The 21531-nt window shown below is 35.0% G+C and overlaps 2 protein-coding genes and 1 long non-coding RNA gene across 8 annotated transcripts in view; 2 read left to right on the top strand and 1 right to left on the bottom strand.

Moving 5' to 3' along the window:
- Positions 1-5327: 5327 nt before the first annotated feature.
- On the top strand, positions 5328-21393 carry LOC105219149 (uncharacterized). Of its 4 annotated transcripts, none has more exons than XM_011195118.3 (13): positions 5328-5462; positions 5536-5690; positions 5751-6575; positions 6639-7309; positions 7384-7571; positions 7630-7769; positions 7823-8040; positions 12383-12528; positions 15838-15949; positions 16085-16229; positions 19982-20153; positions 20211-20526; positions 20668-21393. In XM_011195118.3, exons 4-13 carry the CDS (start codon positions 7049-7051, stop codon positions 21328-21330), a joined length of 2361 nt encoding a protein of 786 aa, XP_011193420.2. In that variant the 5' UTR covers positions 5328-5462; positions 5536-5690; positions 5751-6575; positions 6639-7048; the 3' UTR covers positions 21331-21393. The 4 variants fall into 4 exon arrangements, with proteins under 4 accessions (XP_011193420.2, XP_011193419.2, XP_054091143.1 ...); XM_011195117.3 differs by having other exon boundaries at positions 20211-20604; XM_054235168.1 differs by having other exon boundaries at positions 20211-20458; positions 20668-20832.
- Positions 16240-19688, top strand: LOC128922867 (uncharacterized). Its single transcript, XR_008472062.1, has 2 exons — positions 16240-17741; positions 17807-19688. It is a non-coding gene; the product is annotated as an uncharacterized LOC128922867 (long non-coding RNA).
- LOC105219148 (solute carrier family 28 member 3) overlaps positions 21382-21531 on the bottom strand; it is a 30132-nt gene continuing 29982 nt past the window's right edge. For all 3 annotated transcript variants that reach the window (XM_029044815.2, XM_011195116.3, XM_054235169.1), the window contains exon 9: positions 21382-21504. In XM_029044815.2, coding sequence (XP_028900648.2) covers positions 21404-21504 — 101 coding nt within the window. In that variant the 3' untranslated portion in view covers positions 21382-21403. The remainder of the gene's footprint in view (positions 21505-21531) is intronic.

Raw genomic sequence — 21531 nt, 5'->3', positions numbered from 1 at the left:
ATATTTTAAGAATAGTCTTGGAGATTTTCTTGATGATTTGTTGGGATGACTAAATCAGCGTGGGATTTAGTCATAACCACACCTGAAAAGCTAAAGTATACGCAATGACCTAGCACCTGCATGATATCATCGCGTTCACGGGGTGGAGGATGCAAAGGAAGACCAGGTCATATTACCCTTTATAGGGTCATTAAACTATTCCATGCTTTGACTAATGGATGAAGAGCACGCAGAGGTTCTAACATAAAAAATAGTGAACGCTAAACAGAGTGAACATTACATTCTAGACTTACTTCGAAACCAATCTGCAGTAGATGACGTTATCTTAGGCGTACTAAAACGTCAAAAGGAAGTCTATTGGAATAATTTTAAGGCAATGAACGTTTTGATTTATTTATTGAAGCAGCCACCAAACTTAGTACACAAATCGTCACATTATTTTCAATAAAAAACAAAACCATTTTTTGAAACATGAACGATGAGATGTTGTACCGATGTCAATGAATGGTAATAATGACAATATGTCTACAAGTGCATCCTATCTTTAATATAGGGCATATGCAAGAGACCTCATTACTAACAAATGAAACAGGCATACCACGTAATCTACGAAGTCAATATTATGCAGTTGCGCATGAATATTTTCAATGTCATCAAAGACAGATGCCAAAACAAGCTGCAATGGTAGGGAGCAAACTATCACGTTGGATAAACAAGGTGTCATAAAATTAGATACCAATTGTATTTTAAAAACAGAAATCGTAAAACTTTTGGCTCACAGATTAAAGAGCTCCCTAATTTTTTTCGAAGTACCAGGAACTAACCATAAATTAAAAGGATTCCGAGATGCCGAGACCAACTGCCGTTTGGGGTTTCCATTGGACTTAGAATGGCATCATATAGAACACTAGGCGATGAATACTACGAACCTAATCCTGTTAATTGCTGAATTGAGTTGTCATCACAGCAATCCTCCGACGCATTTATAAAACGGCATTTAAAAAACAAGGCACGTATATCCGGTAGGAGAAAATATCTTTAGAAATTAATTACTAGTAATACTAGTTAATTAAAATTACATTTAAATGTATTAAAGATAGTAAAATGAAAATAATAACATGTATCAGAAAAACAATTACGAGTTCGACATGCCAATTTTCTACACATAAATGTAACGAAAATGCCCAAATGTATAGGTCCTTCAATTATTTTGAAATGTAAACATTTCAACGCGGGCAATATGTTCAGATTTCTGAACAGTTCTTAACGGCTATAGTTGTCGATAGGATATTTTTGTAAACCATACATATACAGATATCAAATTATGAATATTTATGTGCATTATCGCCAACATATACGTTGTACTTTTAAGCAGAGATATGTATTTATCAATTACCCATTTCTATTAACACTAGAAACACATGTTCGAGTATATTGAATAGAGTAGAGTAGATTGTAGTACAATACAAATAATGCACTTCTTATTGTAGAGGATCAGAATTGATTAACAAACAGATAAGAAACTGTTATGTTATGCTGTCGCCGTTGAGAACATTTAAGATTAAGATCCTATGTGTGTGTGTCACATACATGAATTAGGCTAAGAATATTCTATAAATAAAGGAGCTCTGGGCAACCAGAGCTTGAGTGCTATTTGGAAACCGAACCTGAACGCGTCTTACTTAACATATATGTAAATGTACTTTTAGATTAAACAGAAATAAAAAAGTAAATATCCCCTTTTGAAATCACTTCTCATATGATATATCGATAAGGGTTTCTGTATACCTTATCGTTGAAATTGAAACAAGGAAAATAAAACAAATTTGAAAATGCCATGTTGATTCTTTCGTCAAACGTTACAAATATTGCCCATATTGAGAGCTCATTTCGAATCAAAGAGTTGTGTATCATATTGTAACGGCTTTTCAAAAGATTTCCATAGGTTTAATCCTATTCTATTTTGATTGGATTGACAAATAAAAATCACAATTTAATGTTTATACACTTCTCTTTATTTCTAATTAAAACAACTTTACATCTTATTACTTGTTATTCGAGTTTACAACTTTTTACTTACTATTTATTTACAGTTCTGTGGCTACTGTTTAATTAAAATTGAGTCGCCCTGACCCTTTGGCAGCCCTTATATAGTAGATCGTTTACAAAGCATTGTCAATCGACACGCTGGCTAGATTATCTTACTGGTAAGATTTAATATAATAGTTACGTGCAATAAGACCGTTTTTTCGAAGTTTAAGCATTTAACCACGTCTTAATTTTTCTTACGTTTTTCGGTATATTTCTCCAATAGTTTATCCATCTATATCTTCTTCTTGACTGGCGTAGACACCGCTTACGCGGTTATAGCCGAGTCCAAAACAGCGCGCCACGCATCCCTCCTTCTGGCAGTTTGGCGCCAATTGGTTATTCCAAGCGAAGCCAGGTCCCTCTCCACCTGGTCCTTCCATCGGAGTGGAGGTCTCCCTCTTCCTCTGCTTCCACCAGCGGGTACTGCATCGAATACTTTCAGAGCTGGAGCACTTTCATCCATTCGGACAACATGACCTAGCCAGCGTAGCCGCTGTTTTTTTATTCGCTGGACTATGCCTATGTCGTCGAATAACACATCGTTCATCGTTCCATCGTCTGCGGTATTCGCCGTTGCCAATTCTTATGGGACCATAAATCTTCCGCAAAACCTTTCTCTCGAAAACTCCTAGTGCCGTCTCATCGGATGTAGACATCGTCCACGCTTCTGCACCGTAAAGTAGGACGGGAATGATGAGAGACTTGTAGAGTTTGGTTTTTGTTCGTCGAGAGAGGACTTTACTTTTCTATTGCCTACTTAGTCCATAGTAGCACCTGTTGGCAAGAGTGATTCTGCGTTGGATTTCCAGGCTGACATTGTTATTGGTGTTAATGCTGGTTCCCAGGTAGACGAAATTATCTACAACTTCAAAGTTATGACTGTCAACAGTGACGTGGGAGCCAAGACGCGAATGCGCTGACTGTTTGTTTGACGACAGGAGATATTTCGTCTTGTCCTCGTTCACCTCCAGACCCATTCGCTACGCTTTCTTATCCAGGCGGAAAAAAGCAGAACTAACGGCGCGGATGTTGTTACCAATGATATCAATATCATCGGCGTACGCCAGTAGCTGTACACTCTTATAGAATATTATACCTTCTCTGTTTAGCTCTGCGGCTCGAACTATTTTTTCCAGCATCAGGTTAACGAAGTCACACGATAGCGCGTCACCTTGTCTGAAACCTCGTTTGGTATCGAACGGCTCGGAGAGGTCCTTCCCGATCCTGACGGAGCTTTTGGTGTTGCTCAACGTCAGCTTACACAGCCGTATTAGTTTTGCGGGGATACCAAATTCAGACATCGCGGCATAAAGGCAGCTCCTTTTCGTGCTGTCGAAAACAGCTTTAAAGTCGACAAAGAGATGGTGTGTGTCGATCCTATTTTCACGGGTCTTCTCCAAAATTTGGCGCATGGTGAATATCTGGTCTGTTGTAGATTTTCCAGGTCTAAAGCCACACTGATAAGGTCCAATCAGTTTGTTGACGGTGGGTTTTAGTCTTTCACACAATACGCTCGACAGAACCTTATACGCGATGTTGAGGAGGCTAATCCCACGGTAATTGGCGCAAATTGTGGGGTCTCCCTTTTTGTGTATTGGGCAGAGTACACTGAGATTCCAATCGTCAGACATGCTTTCTTCCGACCATATTCTGCAAAGAAGCTGATGCAAGCACCTTATCAGCTCTTCGCCGCCGTATTTGAATAGCTCGGCCGGTAATCCATCTGCACCCGCCGCCTTATTGTTCTTCAAGCGGGTAATTGCTATTCGAATTTCTTCACGATCGGGCAATGGAACATCTGCTCCATCGTCGTCGATTGGGGAATCGGGTTCGCCATCTCCTGGTGTTGTACTTTCACTGCCATTCAGCAGGCTGGAGAAGTGTTCCCTCCACAAACTCAGTATACTCTGGTCATCAATAACTAGATCACCTCTGGGGGTCCTACAGGAGTGCGCTCCGGTCTTGAAACCTTCAGTTAGTCGCCGGATCTTTTCGTAAAATTTTCGAGCATTACCCCTGTCGGCCAGCTTGTCAAGCTCTTCATACTCACGCATTTCGGCCTCTTTCTTTTTTTGTCTGCAAATGCGTCTCGCTTCCCTCTTCAGCTCTCGGTATCTTTCCCATCCCGCTCGTGTTGCGGTCGATCGCAACATTGCGAGGTAGGCAGTCTGTTTTCTCTCCACTGCGAGACGACAATCCTCGTCATACCAGCTGTTTTTTTGACATTTCCGAAAACCAATGGTTTCGGTTGCAGCTGTACGTAAGGAGTTTGATATGCCGTCCCACAGCTCCCTTATACCGAGATGCTGATCAGTGCTCTCTGAGAGCAGGAGTGCAAGTCGAGTAGAAAATCGTTCGGCTATCGGTTGTGATTGCAGCTTCTCGATGTCGAACCTTCCTTGTGTTTGTTGACGTGTGCGCTTTTCTACACAGAGGCTGCTACAAGATAGTGGTCCGAGTCGATGTTGGGACCACGAAGCGTACGCACATCAAAAACACTGGAGACATGTCGTCCATCTATCACAACAATCTATATAAGATGTTATTATTATCTATATAAGATGCTATTATGCAGATGCAGTTTCGTGCCATAGAGCATAGGAGACGGTTTCTGCAAATGTCAATTTTGAACATGCTAACGCAGCATAGCGCGTAGTCTCTTCTCGTATTCCATTAACGAAGCACTGAATTTTTATGTTCTATTTACATATGTGCATGAGCCAACTCATTGGCTTTCTGTTGACGATTTACTAACTCGATCTGGAAGATCTGCTTTCTGTGCTCAATACCATACCGTCTTTCAAGTACACCCGTCACCGTTTCATAACTGCTCGATTCGCAATTGGGAATGGTTAATAAGATTTCTGCCGCAGGCCCTTTTAATGCCACGAATATTGCATCGACTTTATTTTCAGCATTCCAATTATTTGCAGTAGACGCCTTTTCAGCTTAAAAACCTGGAACGGAGTTGTGCCGTCAAATGATTGAGTTTTTATCTAGGCAGAGCCTGTTGGCATAATTGGACTATTCAGTTGTAGCTCCCAGATATGATTTTTCAACTTATTCACTTCAACCTTAATTTTAATATTTTCTATCGAAATCTGTGCGGTCAACTGCTTGCTCTTCCAACTGACTTGCTTTCCCAACTGAGAGGGAAATGGATACCAGCATGTTCTGCAAATCGATTTCGGGCAATATTTTCACATTTTCCGTTTTCAAATTGTTTGACATATTCTGTAAATCGTTGCGTTTTCGTTTTTTTCGAACATCGGCAAATCGTTTTGTCGCCCTGTTCTGTAACGATTCCGATACAATTTTCCGATTTCGTATTCGGCAAATCAACGGTCCATTTAAGAAACATTTTTTACAATGTAAGTATTTAATAAAATCAAATAAAATAAACCAAATAACTATATATGTAAACGTTTTTCTTTAATCTTTAAGGGAAAAACAAAAAATTCAAAACAAGAGCTAATTTTAGTTCAATTTATGGAAACGCATAAAGATTTAGCACGCAATTTTTCAAAAGGTATAGAGTGGATGTTGAGGAAAAGTGGAAGGAGCTAACCACATTGAACGACGTTAACGGATGGAAAAAAGTAAGTGGTATTAGATAGAATCTTAAAATGAATGAATTTTAAGCTGTATTTTTTCTTTAGTTGTTAAGATATGGTCTGACTGGAATGGGTGCATTCGGAAAAAGCTTGCGCATAACAATTTGGAATCAAGAGCAACAGGCGGTGGACCCTTCAATAAGCATATCCTCTCAAATAGCGAGGAATGTATTGCCAGGATTTGTGGAATTCTCGCGGCCGTTGATGACATTCAAGATGCTAGAAGTTTTGGGCCTGAAACAAGCTTCAATGCTAGTGAAGTGGAGGAAGAAAGTCCACAGACAAACAGGGAAGCTATAGTAACACCAATAGCGTCAAGACTCGCTCAAATGTGAAACAAAAATCGTCTAAAAGCGCAGAGTTTAGAAGAAGAGAGAAGGCATCATAGCAGAATGGAGCAGTTAAATCATGAAAAAGTTAAAATAAAAATGAGAATGCTAGATATTGTGTTATCGAAATCACCCAGCAAGTCATGGGTACTGAAACTCCAACACATTCAAAGAAATTTTATTAATACCACTACATACACACATGTGCGACAAAGGGTAAAATGTGCATGAACATTTACCTCAACTCTTCAACAACCAAAGTTCTCGTGTGTTTGAACAAGTGTTGTTTTGAGCTATATTATGGCTGCTTGTGAAGTATTATTTTGCGTGTTTTATTTAAATCTGTGATCTGCAGACTAATTAAAGTTTAAATTATTGAACCACGCATTTTTAAATAAGTAAAACGTAAAATATAGGTTTTCTAAAGCCAAAGGATGGAATTGAAGAGGGTGATACAGTAATAATTCATCTCAATGTCAATTCGAAGCAGGCAATAGAAACTTCATCAATAGTCAACATCAAGGGCGAAACCATGGAATACGTAAATAATTGTTGAACATAATAGTATTGTCTTGCCTTAAATTCTAATTAATTTTCAATACAGATATTTCAAATCTCATACGGCGCGTTAAAGGTACGCAACCTAATTAGTGTCACTTTTATTAGTGTTATGGTAGCAGCGAAGAACTGAAACTGCTAGTACCGCTCCCTGGCATTTCACCGAAGAATTTGCCGGTACGACCGTTTTCACACGGGAGAGAAATTCTCTCTCTCTCACTTCCCTTGGTCGCCCCCTCTCCCATAAAACTAAGAATTGCCGCGACAAAAATTGCCCGTGTGAAAACGGTCTACCTGTCTTGCTGGGCGATGAATCCAGTAAGTTATCGATTTCGATTGTTCGATTCAGGTTTGTTATGGCAAACATTTTCGTCACAATATGTGTTTATGTTCTGGGTATATCTAGTGTGAGCTCTAATTTGCCCGCAATTGCAAACAAAGTTTAAATTTATTTTTATGATGATGGACAACTTTAAGGATACAAACATAACTTATACATATCTTGTATCTTTGGATACAGAATTTATTTCTAATAATATTTCTAAAGAATATGCATTTGGGATTTTCGCCAAAGCAATTGAACAGAGTGAGATTACTGCTGGAGATGCGTTAAATCTGTGGGTGAAAAAGTTGAAAACAGTTTATAGATATGAAGATTTTTGCCGATCTGATTGGGGATTTTTGACCATTTGCTGCCAAAATTATTTCGAAAAAATGGTCTGTTTCAAATCATATTTACGAGAATACCGTACATTTGAATAATTATATTTGGAATACTGTTTTTTACAAAGACGCTTGATGACACTAGTGCTGCTGATAATAAAACTTATAAACAACTTAGTTGCTGGCTAAAAGAATCTGCGGAATTTCTCAAATCCATTCATATATGTGATGGCAAATTCAATTTGACCGGAATATGCTTATTTTTGGACTACATTTTGGAGTCCGTTGAAAAATCTTGTCGATTTCTTGCAGTAAAGTAAGTATATTAACATTCTAAAATTGGTCATTGATTAAAAATTTTAAAACCATTTTAGTGAAAACAAATCTGATTTAATATCTCAAACAGGATGGATAAATTCTCTGCATAATTTATCACATAAGTTGATATGGGATTGCTTAGAAAATCATGGACATATCTACCTAAGTGATACGGAATATCGTGCTCTTTCCCATTGTATGTAGTAAAAGGTTTAAATGCAATCCATAATTTCATATTTTCTTTTGCAGATATTAATGGATTGTGCTCAAGTATTGCGATTGATACATTTATCGAAATAAAAACAAAGATAGAAGCCTGGAAATTTGTTGCTAAATTTATTTTGAAAAACGGTACCCACCTAAGGATGTATAATAAGCACCTTGAAGAAAATTTTAGTTGGCCCAAATTGCCTATCCGTATTTTATTACGTGAAGTTGAAACTAGTTTAGTCATGATTTATAAAAAGGTAAGTAGTATTAAATAATAACTTTTTAAATAGTCGATTATAATTAAAAAATCGGCATTCATTTCGAATTTGCAAACTCGACGCATCCAACGAAAATATAATTGCTGTTTTTTTTCGAAGTGGTTTAAGATAGAATCTTATTGTAAAATATATACATACATATATCGTAGGTCTATATGTAAATCAAACCAACATCAGCTCAGACCGATATTGTGATCGCCATGAAAAAATATATACGAAATAGTTTCCCAGAATGAACAGAAACAGCAATAAAAAGTATAAATATTCCCAAATTAGGATCATCATAAAATTACAACAAAATAATTTTCTGATTTGTGAACAAAAAGTACATACAGTGAACAGATTTCTTGACTTTTTGGGGATATACATATGTTATAAATAATAATTTACTTAAGGGTGGAAATACGTGTAGATGGCCATTTTCGAGCAGATTTTAATCAATTATTTTAAGGTTACATATACGGTAAGGTACTTTTTAAACAAGGAAAACGACTTTTTAAAACTCCTATAACTCGCTCTATAATGTTACGTGCCTTTGCGTATTTCTGGTTGAATCTGTGTTCTGGTGATCTTGGGGTGGGGTTTCTATATCGAGTAAATAATAATGGTTCTATACCAAAGCCAGAATCTCCCAGTAGCCAAGACCCTCGATTACCAGCTTCATATTGCAAGAGATAATATTGTTTTACACTACTCATAATGAATACAAAAGCATCATGGCTTGCGCCAGGTCGAGTTGCATCTACTACTCGTATTGTCATATCAGAATCACAAATCTCTAAATCAATGGTAGAAAAATTAGAAGTTTTCAAACACTATAAGAATTCACTCGTGCAAGCATCGCATTTATGCTGAAAAAACCTTTTTTGTTAAAAAAAGATGTTCGTTTAATAATGGTTTTACCGTAGCTACATGAGTACCATCAATGCATCCTATCACTCCTGGTATTCCAAAGTTTTGCAAAAATGAAGTTTTGCTTTTCTAGAATTCACTTCTGACATTTCAAACTTAATCTACTTGGGACACAAAATATTTTCTAAAACATTAATCATTTCGGATAAAATTTTGGATACTTTGCTTCTACCCAGGGCAATATCGGTAGCCTTTCCAACTGAATTTTGATATGAACCTTCAGCGAAAAACCTAAGACTTGCCGCCAATTTTATAAAATTAGGTGGGAACGTTTCTCTTATTAAAGGTATAATTTCGTTAAGTATTTCTAAAAATTCATGCTTACTTAACCGATAGCTGGAAATAAACCTGAAGCAAAAAGATACCACCTCAAGTCGACAGGTAGAAATGTTTTAGCAAAACTTACGTTGAATCCGGTGCAGACAGGGGATTAGAATGGTCTCTCAAATGCCGCCTTTCGATTTTACCTTGATAATATCGTCCGCGTTCGTTTAAAACATAAATGCCCATAAAAAACATTGTTTCTTTAATAAAAAAACAGTTTGATTTAAATTTTTTTAATTTTTTGTTCTTGTTCATATCTATTTTCTTTGATGAATATTGTGTGTCTTTCTGTTCGTCTATCTTCATCACCTCTAATGCCAGTTTGAAGGCATATTCTTCAAGATTGGTGTTTTCTTCTTCGATGACTTCTCGTAACGGGGATACAGTGAACAAATTCCAGATTTTAATCAATTATTTTAAGGTATATAAAATTAAGGTATATAAGGTTAAGGTATATAAATTATTTTAAGGTATATATAATTATATAAAATTAATATTATTTATTCAAACGTTTAGGTTATTTTATACATATGGGCATTTCCGCCATAAGGACCACCACAGACAAAATATTATACATAATTAGAATTACAAAGTTTTTGCATATTTTCATTGGGAAATATTTAAATTTATTTATATTAAATTAATTTTACATATGTGTTTTTTAGAGAAAATTATCAAAGAAACATATTACTCATTAATTTGTGCTCTTTGTAAAACCTTTATAGGGGAACAAAGAGCTATATAAAATGCATAATAAGTATACGAATGCTTATTTGCATAATGCTATATATAAGTTTTTGCTCTCTTATTATCCTATATATTAATGACCCGTGCGACATCAAAAAGTAACACTTGTTATCACTCCAACGGAAATTTAAACAGAAAGTTCACAAAATTTTGGGTATAAACAGTTAATTTTTATACAATTAAAATAAAAAACCTTGTTCAAAAATCAAAAGGGTTGTGATTCTGGTAACTACTTAAAATTGGTCACGTGGTGTGGAATATAAAAATTGAAAGTTATTTTTTGTCTTACAAAATTGACTTAAGTATGTAAATAGATACTTTTACATTATTTATTTACATTTGAGCAAAAACCGCACTTTAAATTCCACTGAACTAGTTATTCAAATAGATTTTGGCGAAAATTATGGGCTTACAAATCAAAAAGATAGTGCTCATTTAAACAACGTCGTCAGGAGAAAATTGTTTCCTGTTGTAAGTGATAAGCAAACGCATTACATATTATTTTCTTGATAAATTTTTTAACTAAAAATAAGAAATCCTTTAGTTGCTTTTCTAAAATATTAATTTTTTTATGATAACTGCTCTCAGTTTAAAAACAATTTTATATTATCAAGCCTGGTTGATTTTATAAAATAATTAAAATGCTCTGCAATAGAATACAATTTTTTTTGCAAGGAGTCGGATGCAAGGGATCAGTTATCAAAAGGAAAAGGAATGTCTGGATGATAACGATCCAAAAATGTGTTTATACCCGATACATTTTCGTTTTATCAATGTGCACAAAATTGTACAACTGGAGTTAATATGAATTTTATGTCATCAGATTGAACATCATTCCTTATTATAAAATTTAGATAAAAAATGATGAAATGCATTCCAGGTATATTCCAGATGTATTTCTTTTGTTGCGATGGTCAAGAAGTAAAAGCTGCTTCACATTCATAATACTATTTTCTTTAAATACTATAGTAAAATTTTGTTGTGTTTCTTGTTCGATGTTATTTAAAAATAAATGCATTTACTGCTTTTTTTACACGATTTTATTGGACTTGCTAAATAATTCCGTAATATAACAATTTCTACAATCAAAAACATTTGAATATTGCCTCACAATACGCAAAAATCGGCGTTTGAATGCTTTGGTTTGTTTGCAATTATCTTGAAAATGAAAATCGTTGAAAAATCAACCTTAACACTAAATGTAGGGCTAATAAGAGCTATTAAAAAATCCTACTGTCAAATTTAAAAAACATTATAGTTAAAATTTTTTCAGTTGAAATGTGTGCGATTGTCACGTTCGACATGACGGAAATGCCCATATATTGAAGAGTATAAAATTATATTTACTAGAATAAAACTTAAAAAGTAGTTGTTGTTGTTGTTGTAGCGGTTACCCAGGCCTGCCTGAAGCGACAAACCTAGCCTAATTTTCATCGAAGACATCTACCGGAAACGAGCTGTTTCGATGGGGTCGGACCAAAGGGAAATTGGTGTTAGATGAGTAGGGTTAAGGGGACATGCAAAGAGGTGGTTAGTGTCATGCAAGGACTCTTTGCATGAAGGACATATGTTGAGCATGTTAGGGTCTAGTCCGGATAGGTAATAGTTTAGTTTGCTACAATATCCCGAACGAAGTTGCGCAAGGGTCACTCTAGTTTCGCGAGGCAACTTGAGCTCTGTGTCTGCAAGGGTGGGTGTTATTTCTCCAAGTACGCCATTCCCGGGGAGGGAGTCAATGAAGGTGTTAATAGCTCCTCTGTGAATGGCGTTCAGTGCTTGTCTATACTTAGTCGCATCCGAAGTCCTATCGGTATAGTCTTTTAAGTCGTCGACGTATTTCAGGAAGGTACTCTTGATATCATCGGCGTACGCCAGCAGCTGTACACTCTTGTAGAAGATTGTACCTTCTAGTGTACAGCCGCTGGCGTAGTTAAAATTAGTTAAAATAAAAATATAGCTTCTGATTGAGGTTCATATTCAGCACAATTATGTAAAGAAATCATATACTAAATTTCAAAATGATTGGTTAAAAACTTTTTAAGTTAGTGTGCACACTTGTTCGAAAAAACTAGTCTCGAGAAAAACGCGTTAAAAAAATAAGTGATAAAAAAATATAATTAAATAATTTAAAGTCGCATTAAACGAATTAAAACAAGTTACCGATTAATCAGCTATTCCAGCACATTATTGTAAACCTTCTTCAGCTTCATAAGTTTCAGTTTGAGCTTGTAAATTTTCTTTTCGTGCTTCTTTACTGTCCAAGGAGCTGCATTGTTGAAGTTTTTAAAGCCTCTACACGTATTTCCCCCTTTAAAATTGTACTGTAATATATTTGCAGGAACGCAGAGAGGATGAAAAATATGTGGATCAGCATTTCCGAATTATTGCATTTTATTTAGAAATATTATATAGGATCACAACAATTTTTAAACACTCGGAATTTCCGGAAACTAAAATGTTTCTTGATGTTTTAGTCATTTCCTTGTAAGTATTTATATACTATATATATATAGGGATATATATATATATTTGAATTTGTTATGTGTTTAAAGATCAACGAGTTTTTTTTATCTAGCTCACATATTACTACAGTGCACTCGCGAAAACTCGAACTAATGAAAACCACACCTGTTCGAGTTAACGAATTATCCTAGTTTTCGAGTGTTATATTTTTCTTGCATAATTCAAAATATTAGCATGTGGTGTGATGTTTAGTGATTCATGACTAGTTTATTCGAACATTTTTATTTTTGTTTTCTTAAATAATACAAGGGGGGACATGTATATGTAAGAGGTAGGTTGTTTTCGAATTGTTAGAAAAAAATTAGTGATTTCTGTTTGCCGTTTCTTATTCTCGACCGAATTCAATACGGTCTTTTCGCGCAGTGATTGCAGCACATTAAATTTTCTTGGACTTCCTCTTTTAGCAGTTGCCCATTGTATATCTTAGCTAAAAATTGATACCGCTTCGGATGAACTTATGCGTTCTGGTTCATTTTCACCTTCCGCCTCAAATTCATCTTCAGAATTGCTTTCTTCAAATGGTTCCTCTTCAGTCAGGTTCTTATTCCAGTTATTTATTTATTCTTTTATAAAAGTAACCTAATAAAAATGTGTTGTTGTTAAACATGATTGTTATTATTTTGAATCACCACCATTCCTCAGGATTTAAACCTTCGAGAATATTTGCAGCTTTTTCCAATTTTTCAGCTTCTGCTTCCATTTGGTTTTTCAAAAAAGTAACCGGAACATCATCTTGGTCATGGACTTCCAGGTTGGCAAAGTTTAAAATATTTTTCCAGCACTTCACCAAAGTATCTTGCCCCCACTTATTCCAAGCTCTATCTAAAAATGTAACAGCATCCCTCAAGTTAATTTTTTCATTGATTCGAACAAATCACATTCATCGGTGAATATGGCTGCCAACGGAGAGTTTCGATAAGGTAACTTTGTTATTCTTATTGCGTTTTGATTCATTGGTTGAATCAAAGGAGTGACATTCAGGGGCAAAAACATCGATTCATCTTCGTTTGGATGCGAAGGTGCGTTGTCAAGGATAAGACTTTTGAGGCGCTTTTTAATAAAACAATACGCATCGGCCGTTACACAACTTCTAGCTGGATTTGAGGTGGACATGTTAATATACAGCAGTACGAATATGTATGTATATCGTATATGATATGTTTTCGCGTATAAAATATTGGAAATTTTTTGTTCGAGTTTTAGAGCCATCATATCTTGTTCGAGGCTTAAAGTAGCCAATGGAGAAGAAAAAATTTTTAAGGTTCCCGAAAGTTCAAGTTATCGTGTGTTCGAGTTTTCGCGAGTGCACTCTATTACAAATTTAATAATAACATGACTATTATATTTTGGTCGGTCAATAATGAGAAACTACTGTTTTACAAAAAAAAAACATTAGAATATATTATTATATGGTTGATTCTACGATAAGAGGTTTCAATTGCGTAGAGAAAAAGGGGAAAAAGAAACTTTGTACTTTTTTCATGAAACCTCTATATTATGATTTTTGTCCCTTTTATTTACCTTTTCACTTAAGGTCAATCCACTTTATACATATTTTATTACTTTTTCGACGACTAGGGTAAATACATCGCCCAGGGGAGAGACGTAGAGTTTATGGTAGATAACTATTTTACCAAAAGCAAAAAATAAATTTACAATAGTATTACAAATAAAAGGTATTCTCTTTCCTAGATGAATAAACCATACAATTAAAATAACAAATCAATAAATTCACTCTCTATACAAAATAAACGAAACAAATATTAAATATAAAATCTTAAGTTCTTTCAAAAACAAAAGTCAGTAAACTTCTTAAAGAAGAAATATATCCTTTGCCCTTTCAAAAGAAGAATGGGCATGGGGAGAGCCCATATATATATTTGGCATATGCACCACTTATGTTATTATAGGCGAATCTATTTAAGTGCGCTAGGAGAGAAGAATTCTTGTTGGTGTTTGGCGCCAATTGGAAAACCAATAGAAACCAGTTAAATTTTTACCAGGTTTTTCCAACGGAATGGAGAGCTTACTGTTCCTCTTCTTCAACCAGCGGGTACAGCATCGAAAACTTTTCAAGCTGAAGCGCTTTTGTCCATTCGAACAACATGACCTAGCCAGCGTAATCTCTGTCGTTTTATTCGCTGAACTATGTCAGTGTCGTCGTATAGCTCATCGTTTCTTCATCTGCGGTATTCGCTTTTGCCAATGTTCAAAGGACCATAAATTTTCCACAAAACCTTTTGCTCGAAAACTCTTAGTGCCGTCTCATCGGATGTTGAAATCGTCCATGCTTCTGCACCATAAAGCAGAACGGGATGATAAGCGACTTGTAGAGTTAGGTTTTTTTTCATCGAGAGATGACTTTAACATTCAATGTCCACACAGTCCAGAGTACCACCTGTTAGTAAAGCGATTGTGCGTTGGATTGCGAGGCTAATATTTTTGGTTTTGTTGATGCTGGTGATGGCTGGAGGTGGGGAAGGGGTCATCTTCAGAAGTTCACGCAAGAAAGTATCTAGACTCAAGCAGCTCACGACTTCCAGTCCGAGTGTCATGATGAATACTATCTGCCCTGGTCTCTAACTCTCTCCCCTAGCAGTCATTTTGCCATGGGAAATATGACAGGTGTGAGACGTTTTCATAAAAAATTTCACTTTAATTTTCACAGTTTTAGTAATTTGGGACAATAAAGGCAAGTAAATTAAATTAATAGTATACATTATATGAATTGCCAGATGGAGAGACAAAATCAGTTTGCGAATTTGGTACACCGCACGATCGGGCCGCAATAACTAAAAACCTTCAGCGTTCAAACGAATTTCGCGATTAGTATTATTATCTTCAAGTTGGTATATGCTCTTGAACACTTTTTGCGACCGTCTTTGAATTTATGTTCGTACAAACAAAATTTGAAAGAGTAGATACATAAAAAAACCGATTACTTCCGATTGAACTTAGTTTAGGTTTAGCATCTCATAAAAAATATATGTATTGTCCGAAAGTTAAATAAAAAATAGCATTGAGAAAAGCTAGGGGAGAGACTTTTTTATACTTTGTAAGGAATTTCAGAAAAAACATGTTTTAATTATGCAGTAAATTGTAATGTTATTTAATACACTACATTAATATGATGTGATTTATTTAAATAATATATATAAAAATAGCAACATAAAGGACAAAAACAATATTTTAAACTGATTGCCGCACAAGTTACCTCTTATCGTAGAATCACCCATGTATGACAATAGTTTATTGATTTAAATTTTCTAGGGCACCTAATACTCCACGAAAGAGCAATATTTTCACTTGTGTCGAGAAACAGGTCTTGCCTGCTTTAACTAATATACTATCCTTGGTATATAAAAATAATGAATTTCAAAAGGTAGGATGAAATAAAAACAATACTATATATTAAATAGTTATTATAAAATACTGTTGCATATTGTGTAATTTTTTCCTCTATTTACAGTTAAAATAATGATAATTGTAATGAATTATTTGATTTCTTTTGTTATAGTTGATATCAAATCATATTGGAGGAAGAGATTATTGTTACGAGTTAATTCTTGTTTATCTTCGTTGTTGCATAACCAATTATGACGATGAATTCTTTGAGTGCGGTGTCGAACTGCTTATCGAAATTTTTAAACGGTGTGTTCAAAGTAAGTATATTTTTATACTCTGGCAACAAAGTTGCTAAGAGAGTATAATAGTTTTGTTCACATAACGGTTGTTTGTAACACCTAAAACTAAACGAGTTATACATAGGGTTATATATACCAAAGTGACCAGGGTGACGAGTAGATTTGAATTCCGGATGTCTGTCAGTCCGTTCGTCTGTCCGTCTGTGCAAGCGATAATTGGAGTAAAAATGAGATATCTTAATGAAACTTGGTACACATATTCCTTGGCACCATGAGACGATTGGTATTGAAAATGGGCGAAATCGGACCACTGCCACGCCCACAAAATGGCGAAAACCGAAAATACATAAAGTGGCATAACTAAGCCATAAATAAAGCTATGCAAGTAAAATTGGATACAATAGGTCGCACTATGAAGGGGAATATTTGGATGTAATATTTTTGTAGAAGTGGGAGTGGCCCCGCCCCTACTAAGTTTTTTCTACATACAGTGCACTTGCGAAAACTCGAACTAATGAAAACCACACCTGTTCGAGTTAACGAATTATCCCAGTTTTCGAGTGTTATATTTTTCTTGCATAATTCAAAATATTAGCATGTGGTTTGATGTTTAGTGATTCATGACTAGTTTATTCGAGCATTTTTATTTTTGTTTTCTTAAATAATACAAGGGGGACATGTGTATGTAAGATGTGGGTTGTTTTCGAATTGTTAGAAAAAAAAATAGTGATTTCTGTTTTCCGTTTCTTATTCTCGACCGAATTCAATACGGCCTTTCGCGCAATGATTGCAGCATATTAAATTTTCTTGGACTTCCGCTTTTAGCAGTTGCCCATTGTATAGCTTAGCTAAAAATTGATACCGCTTCGGATGAACTTATGCGTTCTGGATCATTTTCACCTTCCGCCTCAAATTCATCTTCAGAATTGCTTTCTTCAATTGGTTCCTCTTCAATCAGGTCTTTATTCCAGTTATTTATTTCTTCTTTTGTAAAAATAACCTAAAAATCTGTTGTTGTTAAACATGAGTGTTTTTATTTTGAGTCACCACCATACCTCAGGATTTAAGCCTTCGAGAATATTTTCAACTTCTCTTTCCAATTTTTTAGCTTCTGCTTCCATTTGGTTTTTCAAAACATTAGGCGGAACATCATCTTCGTCATCGTCTTCCAAGTTGGCAAAGTTTAAAATATTTTTCCAGCACTTCACCAAAGTAGCATGCTCCAACTTATTCCAAGCTCTATCCAAAAATGTAACAGCATCCCTCTAGTTATTGTTTTTTTTCATTGATTCGACCAAATCGCTTTTTCGGTGGAAATGGCTGCCAGCATAGATAATGTAACTTTGTTTTTCTTATTGCGTTTTAATCCATTGGTTGAATCAAATGACTGACATTCGGGGGCAAAAACATCGCTGCCATCTTCAGACTTTAATTCATCTTCGATGCGTTGTCAATAAGAAGCCTTTTGAGGCGCCTTTTAATAAAACAATACGCATCAAACAACGGTGCACGCATCGGCAGTACGAATATGTATGTATATCGTATATGATATGTTTTTGCGTATAAAATAATGGAAATTTTTTGTCGAGTTTTAGAGTCATCATATTTTGTTCGAGTTTTAAAGTAGCCAATGGAAGAAAAAATGTTCAAGTTTCCGAACGTTCGAGTTATCGTGTGTTCGAGTTTTCGCGAGTGCACTGTATCTCATAAACTACTAGAGCTATATCAACCAAACTTTCTAGAGCCGTTACTCCCTTAAACAGTCTAAAAATGGAGGAAATCGGATTGTAACCACGCGTACCTCCCATACAAAGGTTATGTTAACAACTACTAAAAATGCTCTAATTCAGTAAGGAAAAACACCAGAAGCCTTAAATTTCATTATAATGATGGTATAGAAGGGCTGCACTCAAATTGGTATACAAAATTTTAAATGGGCGTGGCTCCGCCCACTTACAATATATAAAGTAAGTACTAGTGAAGACGGAACGGAACTTTGCACAAATACTGCATTTATAGTGTGTCTTCGCCTTTCTAAAAATCGCCGAAATCGAAACATAAGCCCCATATATCGAACATGAGGACCTCAGTGCTTCTAATAAATATTTTACCGAAAATCTAAGTAAGTCTCTCAGATATTTTTAAGAAATTCAGAGGGAATACTTGTCTTCAAATAATATGTCTCCGTGCCAAAAATGAGTTAAATTGGGTCATAACTTAACCTACCTCCCATATACCTAATATTAGGGTTTCCAACTTGTAATGGACTTCATACGATAAATAAATTTAAATAAATAAATTTTGAGGGTATAAAATGTTCGGTTACACCTGAACTTAGCCCTTTTTTATACTCTCGCAACAAAAGTTGCTAAGAGAGTATTATAGTTTTGTTCACATAACGGTTGTTTGTAAGTCATAAAATTAAACGAGTTAGATATAGGGTTATATATATCGAAATGATCAGGGCAACGAAACGAGTCGAAATGGCGAAAACCGAAAACACATAAAGTGTCATAACTAAGCCATAAATAAAGTTATAAAAGAAAAATATGGTACAAAGGATCGTTGGATGTAATTTTTTTGAGGAAGTGGGCTTGGCCCCATCACTAAATAGGTTTTTTGTATATATCACGCAAACCAATAAAGCTATATAAACCAAACTTTCTGCAGTCGTTTCTTTTAACCACTTCTTAATACAGTCCAAAAATGAAAGAATTCGGATAATAACCACGCCCACCTCCTATACAAAGGTTAGGTTGAAAATTACTGAAAGTGCGCTAACTCACTAACGGAAAACATCAGAAAACTGCTGTTCCCACGACAGTCGGTTCTACGTAACCGGGACGGACCCGGATTTTTATCCGGCCAAGGTTGACAGTCCTTGTAAGGACTGCATTCCTCAAAATTATTTGGGGAATGTTTTATGCCGCTACAACAACAACAACAACAACAACAACATCAGAAACACTACATTTTACAGAAGAAAGAAGCTGTACTCAGATTTTTTACAAAAACCACTTATGGGTCAAAAACCATATCTCAGAAACTACTCGGCAGATTTCAATGAAATTTGGTATATAATATTTTCTTGACACCCTGATGACACGTGTGGAAAATTGATCGGTTCACAGCCACGACTTCCCAGAAATGGTTAAAATCAGGTCATTACATCCCCTAGCTCTCATATAGCTAATTATAGGATTTTCAAAAATACGATGGCCTTAATAGCTTATAAATCGGGTAATATATGAAATATCTTAGCCAAATTAAACGAGCATATAATCTTAGATATAATGTATGTTGTAATGAAAATAAGTTTAATCGGTTCAGGAATTACCTCAGCCCTTATATACCATATATGATGATTTTCGTTTTTCTATTGGACTTTATACCGAATATATGGGTCAAGTTGTTTGTTCTCTTAATAAAAATATAGCAATAAATTGCGAGAGTATGAAATGTTCGGTTGCACCCGAACTTAGCCTTTCCTTACTAGTTACTTGTTATTTTTAAATAAAACGAGTAGTACTTTATTTGTTCTCTTGAAGTAATTTACGATATAATCTTATGAATAGTTGAAGGTTTTTAGATTTAGAATCAGTAGCAAACTTACATTTGCGCATAAAAAATAATTAAATACATATTTCGGAGGAATTATATTTTTGTCAAATAAGATGATTTATTTGCTTGGATTTCTTAAATCTAATAAGGTGACTCCCTAACCTCATAATATATGAGAAACAATTATTTAAAATATTATTATACCATAGGGCTAGATGTATTCACGGATGCAGAGCGTTTTGATGAAATAATAGATGTATATGCCTCTTTGACTCTGTTGGATTCTTCCGGAGCTATGTTACGCAATATACAACAATATATTATAAAAGGAGACTTAGCGTTATCCTTTGCATGCACAGAGTTGCTGATATTAGTATCAAGGTGAATAGTTTTTTAATTTTAATTTATTATTTTTATTGTTAACTGATAATATTATAGCTGTAAAAACAGTCGTGTTGATGAGCTCAATGATGGACTTCAGTTCTGGATGGAAACAAACAATCGCTCGGCCCAATTTTCCTCAAATTATAGTCGTCTAAACGTTGAACGTCTTATAGGAAATTATATAAGTTTATGCTCAGGAGCACGTTTGGAACAAAATACAGATCTTCAACTTCACCAGGCGATCAATTCGCAAAATAATTACAACGGCGGAAACAGTATATCAGAAGCAACTATGGCTATCGGTAAACTAAGCAGATTGATAGAAATTTTTGAGCGCACTGAGATGAGTTTGAAGGACTATTATAATTTTGTAATTACTTTGTTATTAATTTCGTTGTATTATCATTCACACCCACATATAGTGTTGGGGGAATGTAGTGGAATAGTAGTAAGGGGGTAGGATTAATATAATGTGAATTTCATAACAGTAATGAAAAATCTTATATTCTAGGTTGCACAAATGTATGAGCTTGTGAAATATAAAGCGGAAGTCTCTGATTGTTTACAACAAAAAATTGCGGAGCTATTGACAAAAGTTTGCAAACCTTGCTTGATAAATACGAAGCCACAGTTTAAAAGGTTTATGAGTGCTGGATTATTGCTTATGGCGAATAACAATATAAATGCAGAAGCTCAGTTGAAAATTCTTACGTGTATTAAGGATTATATTCACAGTGGAACGTACTTTCCGATGCTGTCGTTTTGGTTAATTATCCACAGCTGCCGTAAACAGAATGCTAATTTGCTTGTGCGAAAAATTGCTGAAGCGATTTACACCCAATTAGAAATACCTGATATAATTCAAGTAATCACATTTGAAACAGCATCGGAAGCATCGCATAATCCTGCAGCTGATTTTATACGTATTGCCAATCGTGATAATAACGGTAAAAGTGCGTTGAGTATAAGGCCCTGTTTTGTACATCGTAAACGTTCACGAAAAGACATAGAACACGATGGAAAGGAAATCGAAGACACTATACAAAATATCAATTTGTTGTTGCGGAAAATTAAAATTTTTTCAAAGCAACTAAAGTGGATTGACTTTGTAAAATTAAACAAAATATATAATGATATTAAAGAAATCACTGACCACCACAATTCAGTTGAATGAACTACACACTTACGTATTATACTATACTTATTATACTTATTAAAACTAGTGTTAAATTTACAACTTGAAATTTTTATTTGGATTGAAAAAAGCCAATTGTTATATTTTTTCGTTCAGGTGCATTAAGGAATTTAGCGTACATGCGACTTTCCTGCTCTTCCTGAAGCATAAGACCTGCGAAAATAATTTTCTTATTCAAAT

The sequence above is a fragment of the Zeugodacus cucurbitae genome, chromosome 6, assembly GCF_028554725.1.
Source record: "Zeugodacus cucurbitae isolate PBARC_wt_2022May chromosome 6, idZeuCucr1.2, whole genome shotgun sequence".
In the NCBI taxonomy this organism is placed as follows: Eukaryota; Metazoa; Arthropoda; class Insecta; order Diptera; family Tephritidae; genus Zeugodacus; species Zeugodacus cucurbitae.
This window is presented reverse-complemented; position numbering and strand designations above follow the sequence as displayed.

Coding starts and splice junctions, on each gene's coding strand:
- LOC105219149 (XM_011195117.3), top strand. CDS start 7,049: ATGATGATGGACAACTTTAAGGATACAAACATAACTTATACATATCTT. Junction 15,950..16,084: donor AAAATAATGAATTTCAAAAG/GTAGGATGAAAT, acceptor CTTTTGTTATAG/TTGATATCAAATCATATTGG. Junction 16,230..19,981: donor TTTTAAACGGTGTGTTCAAA/GTAAGTATATTT, acceptor ATTATACCATAG/GGCTAGATGTATTCACGGAT.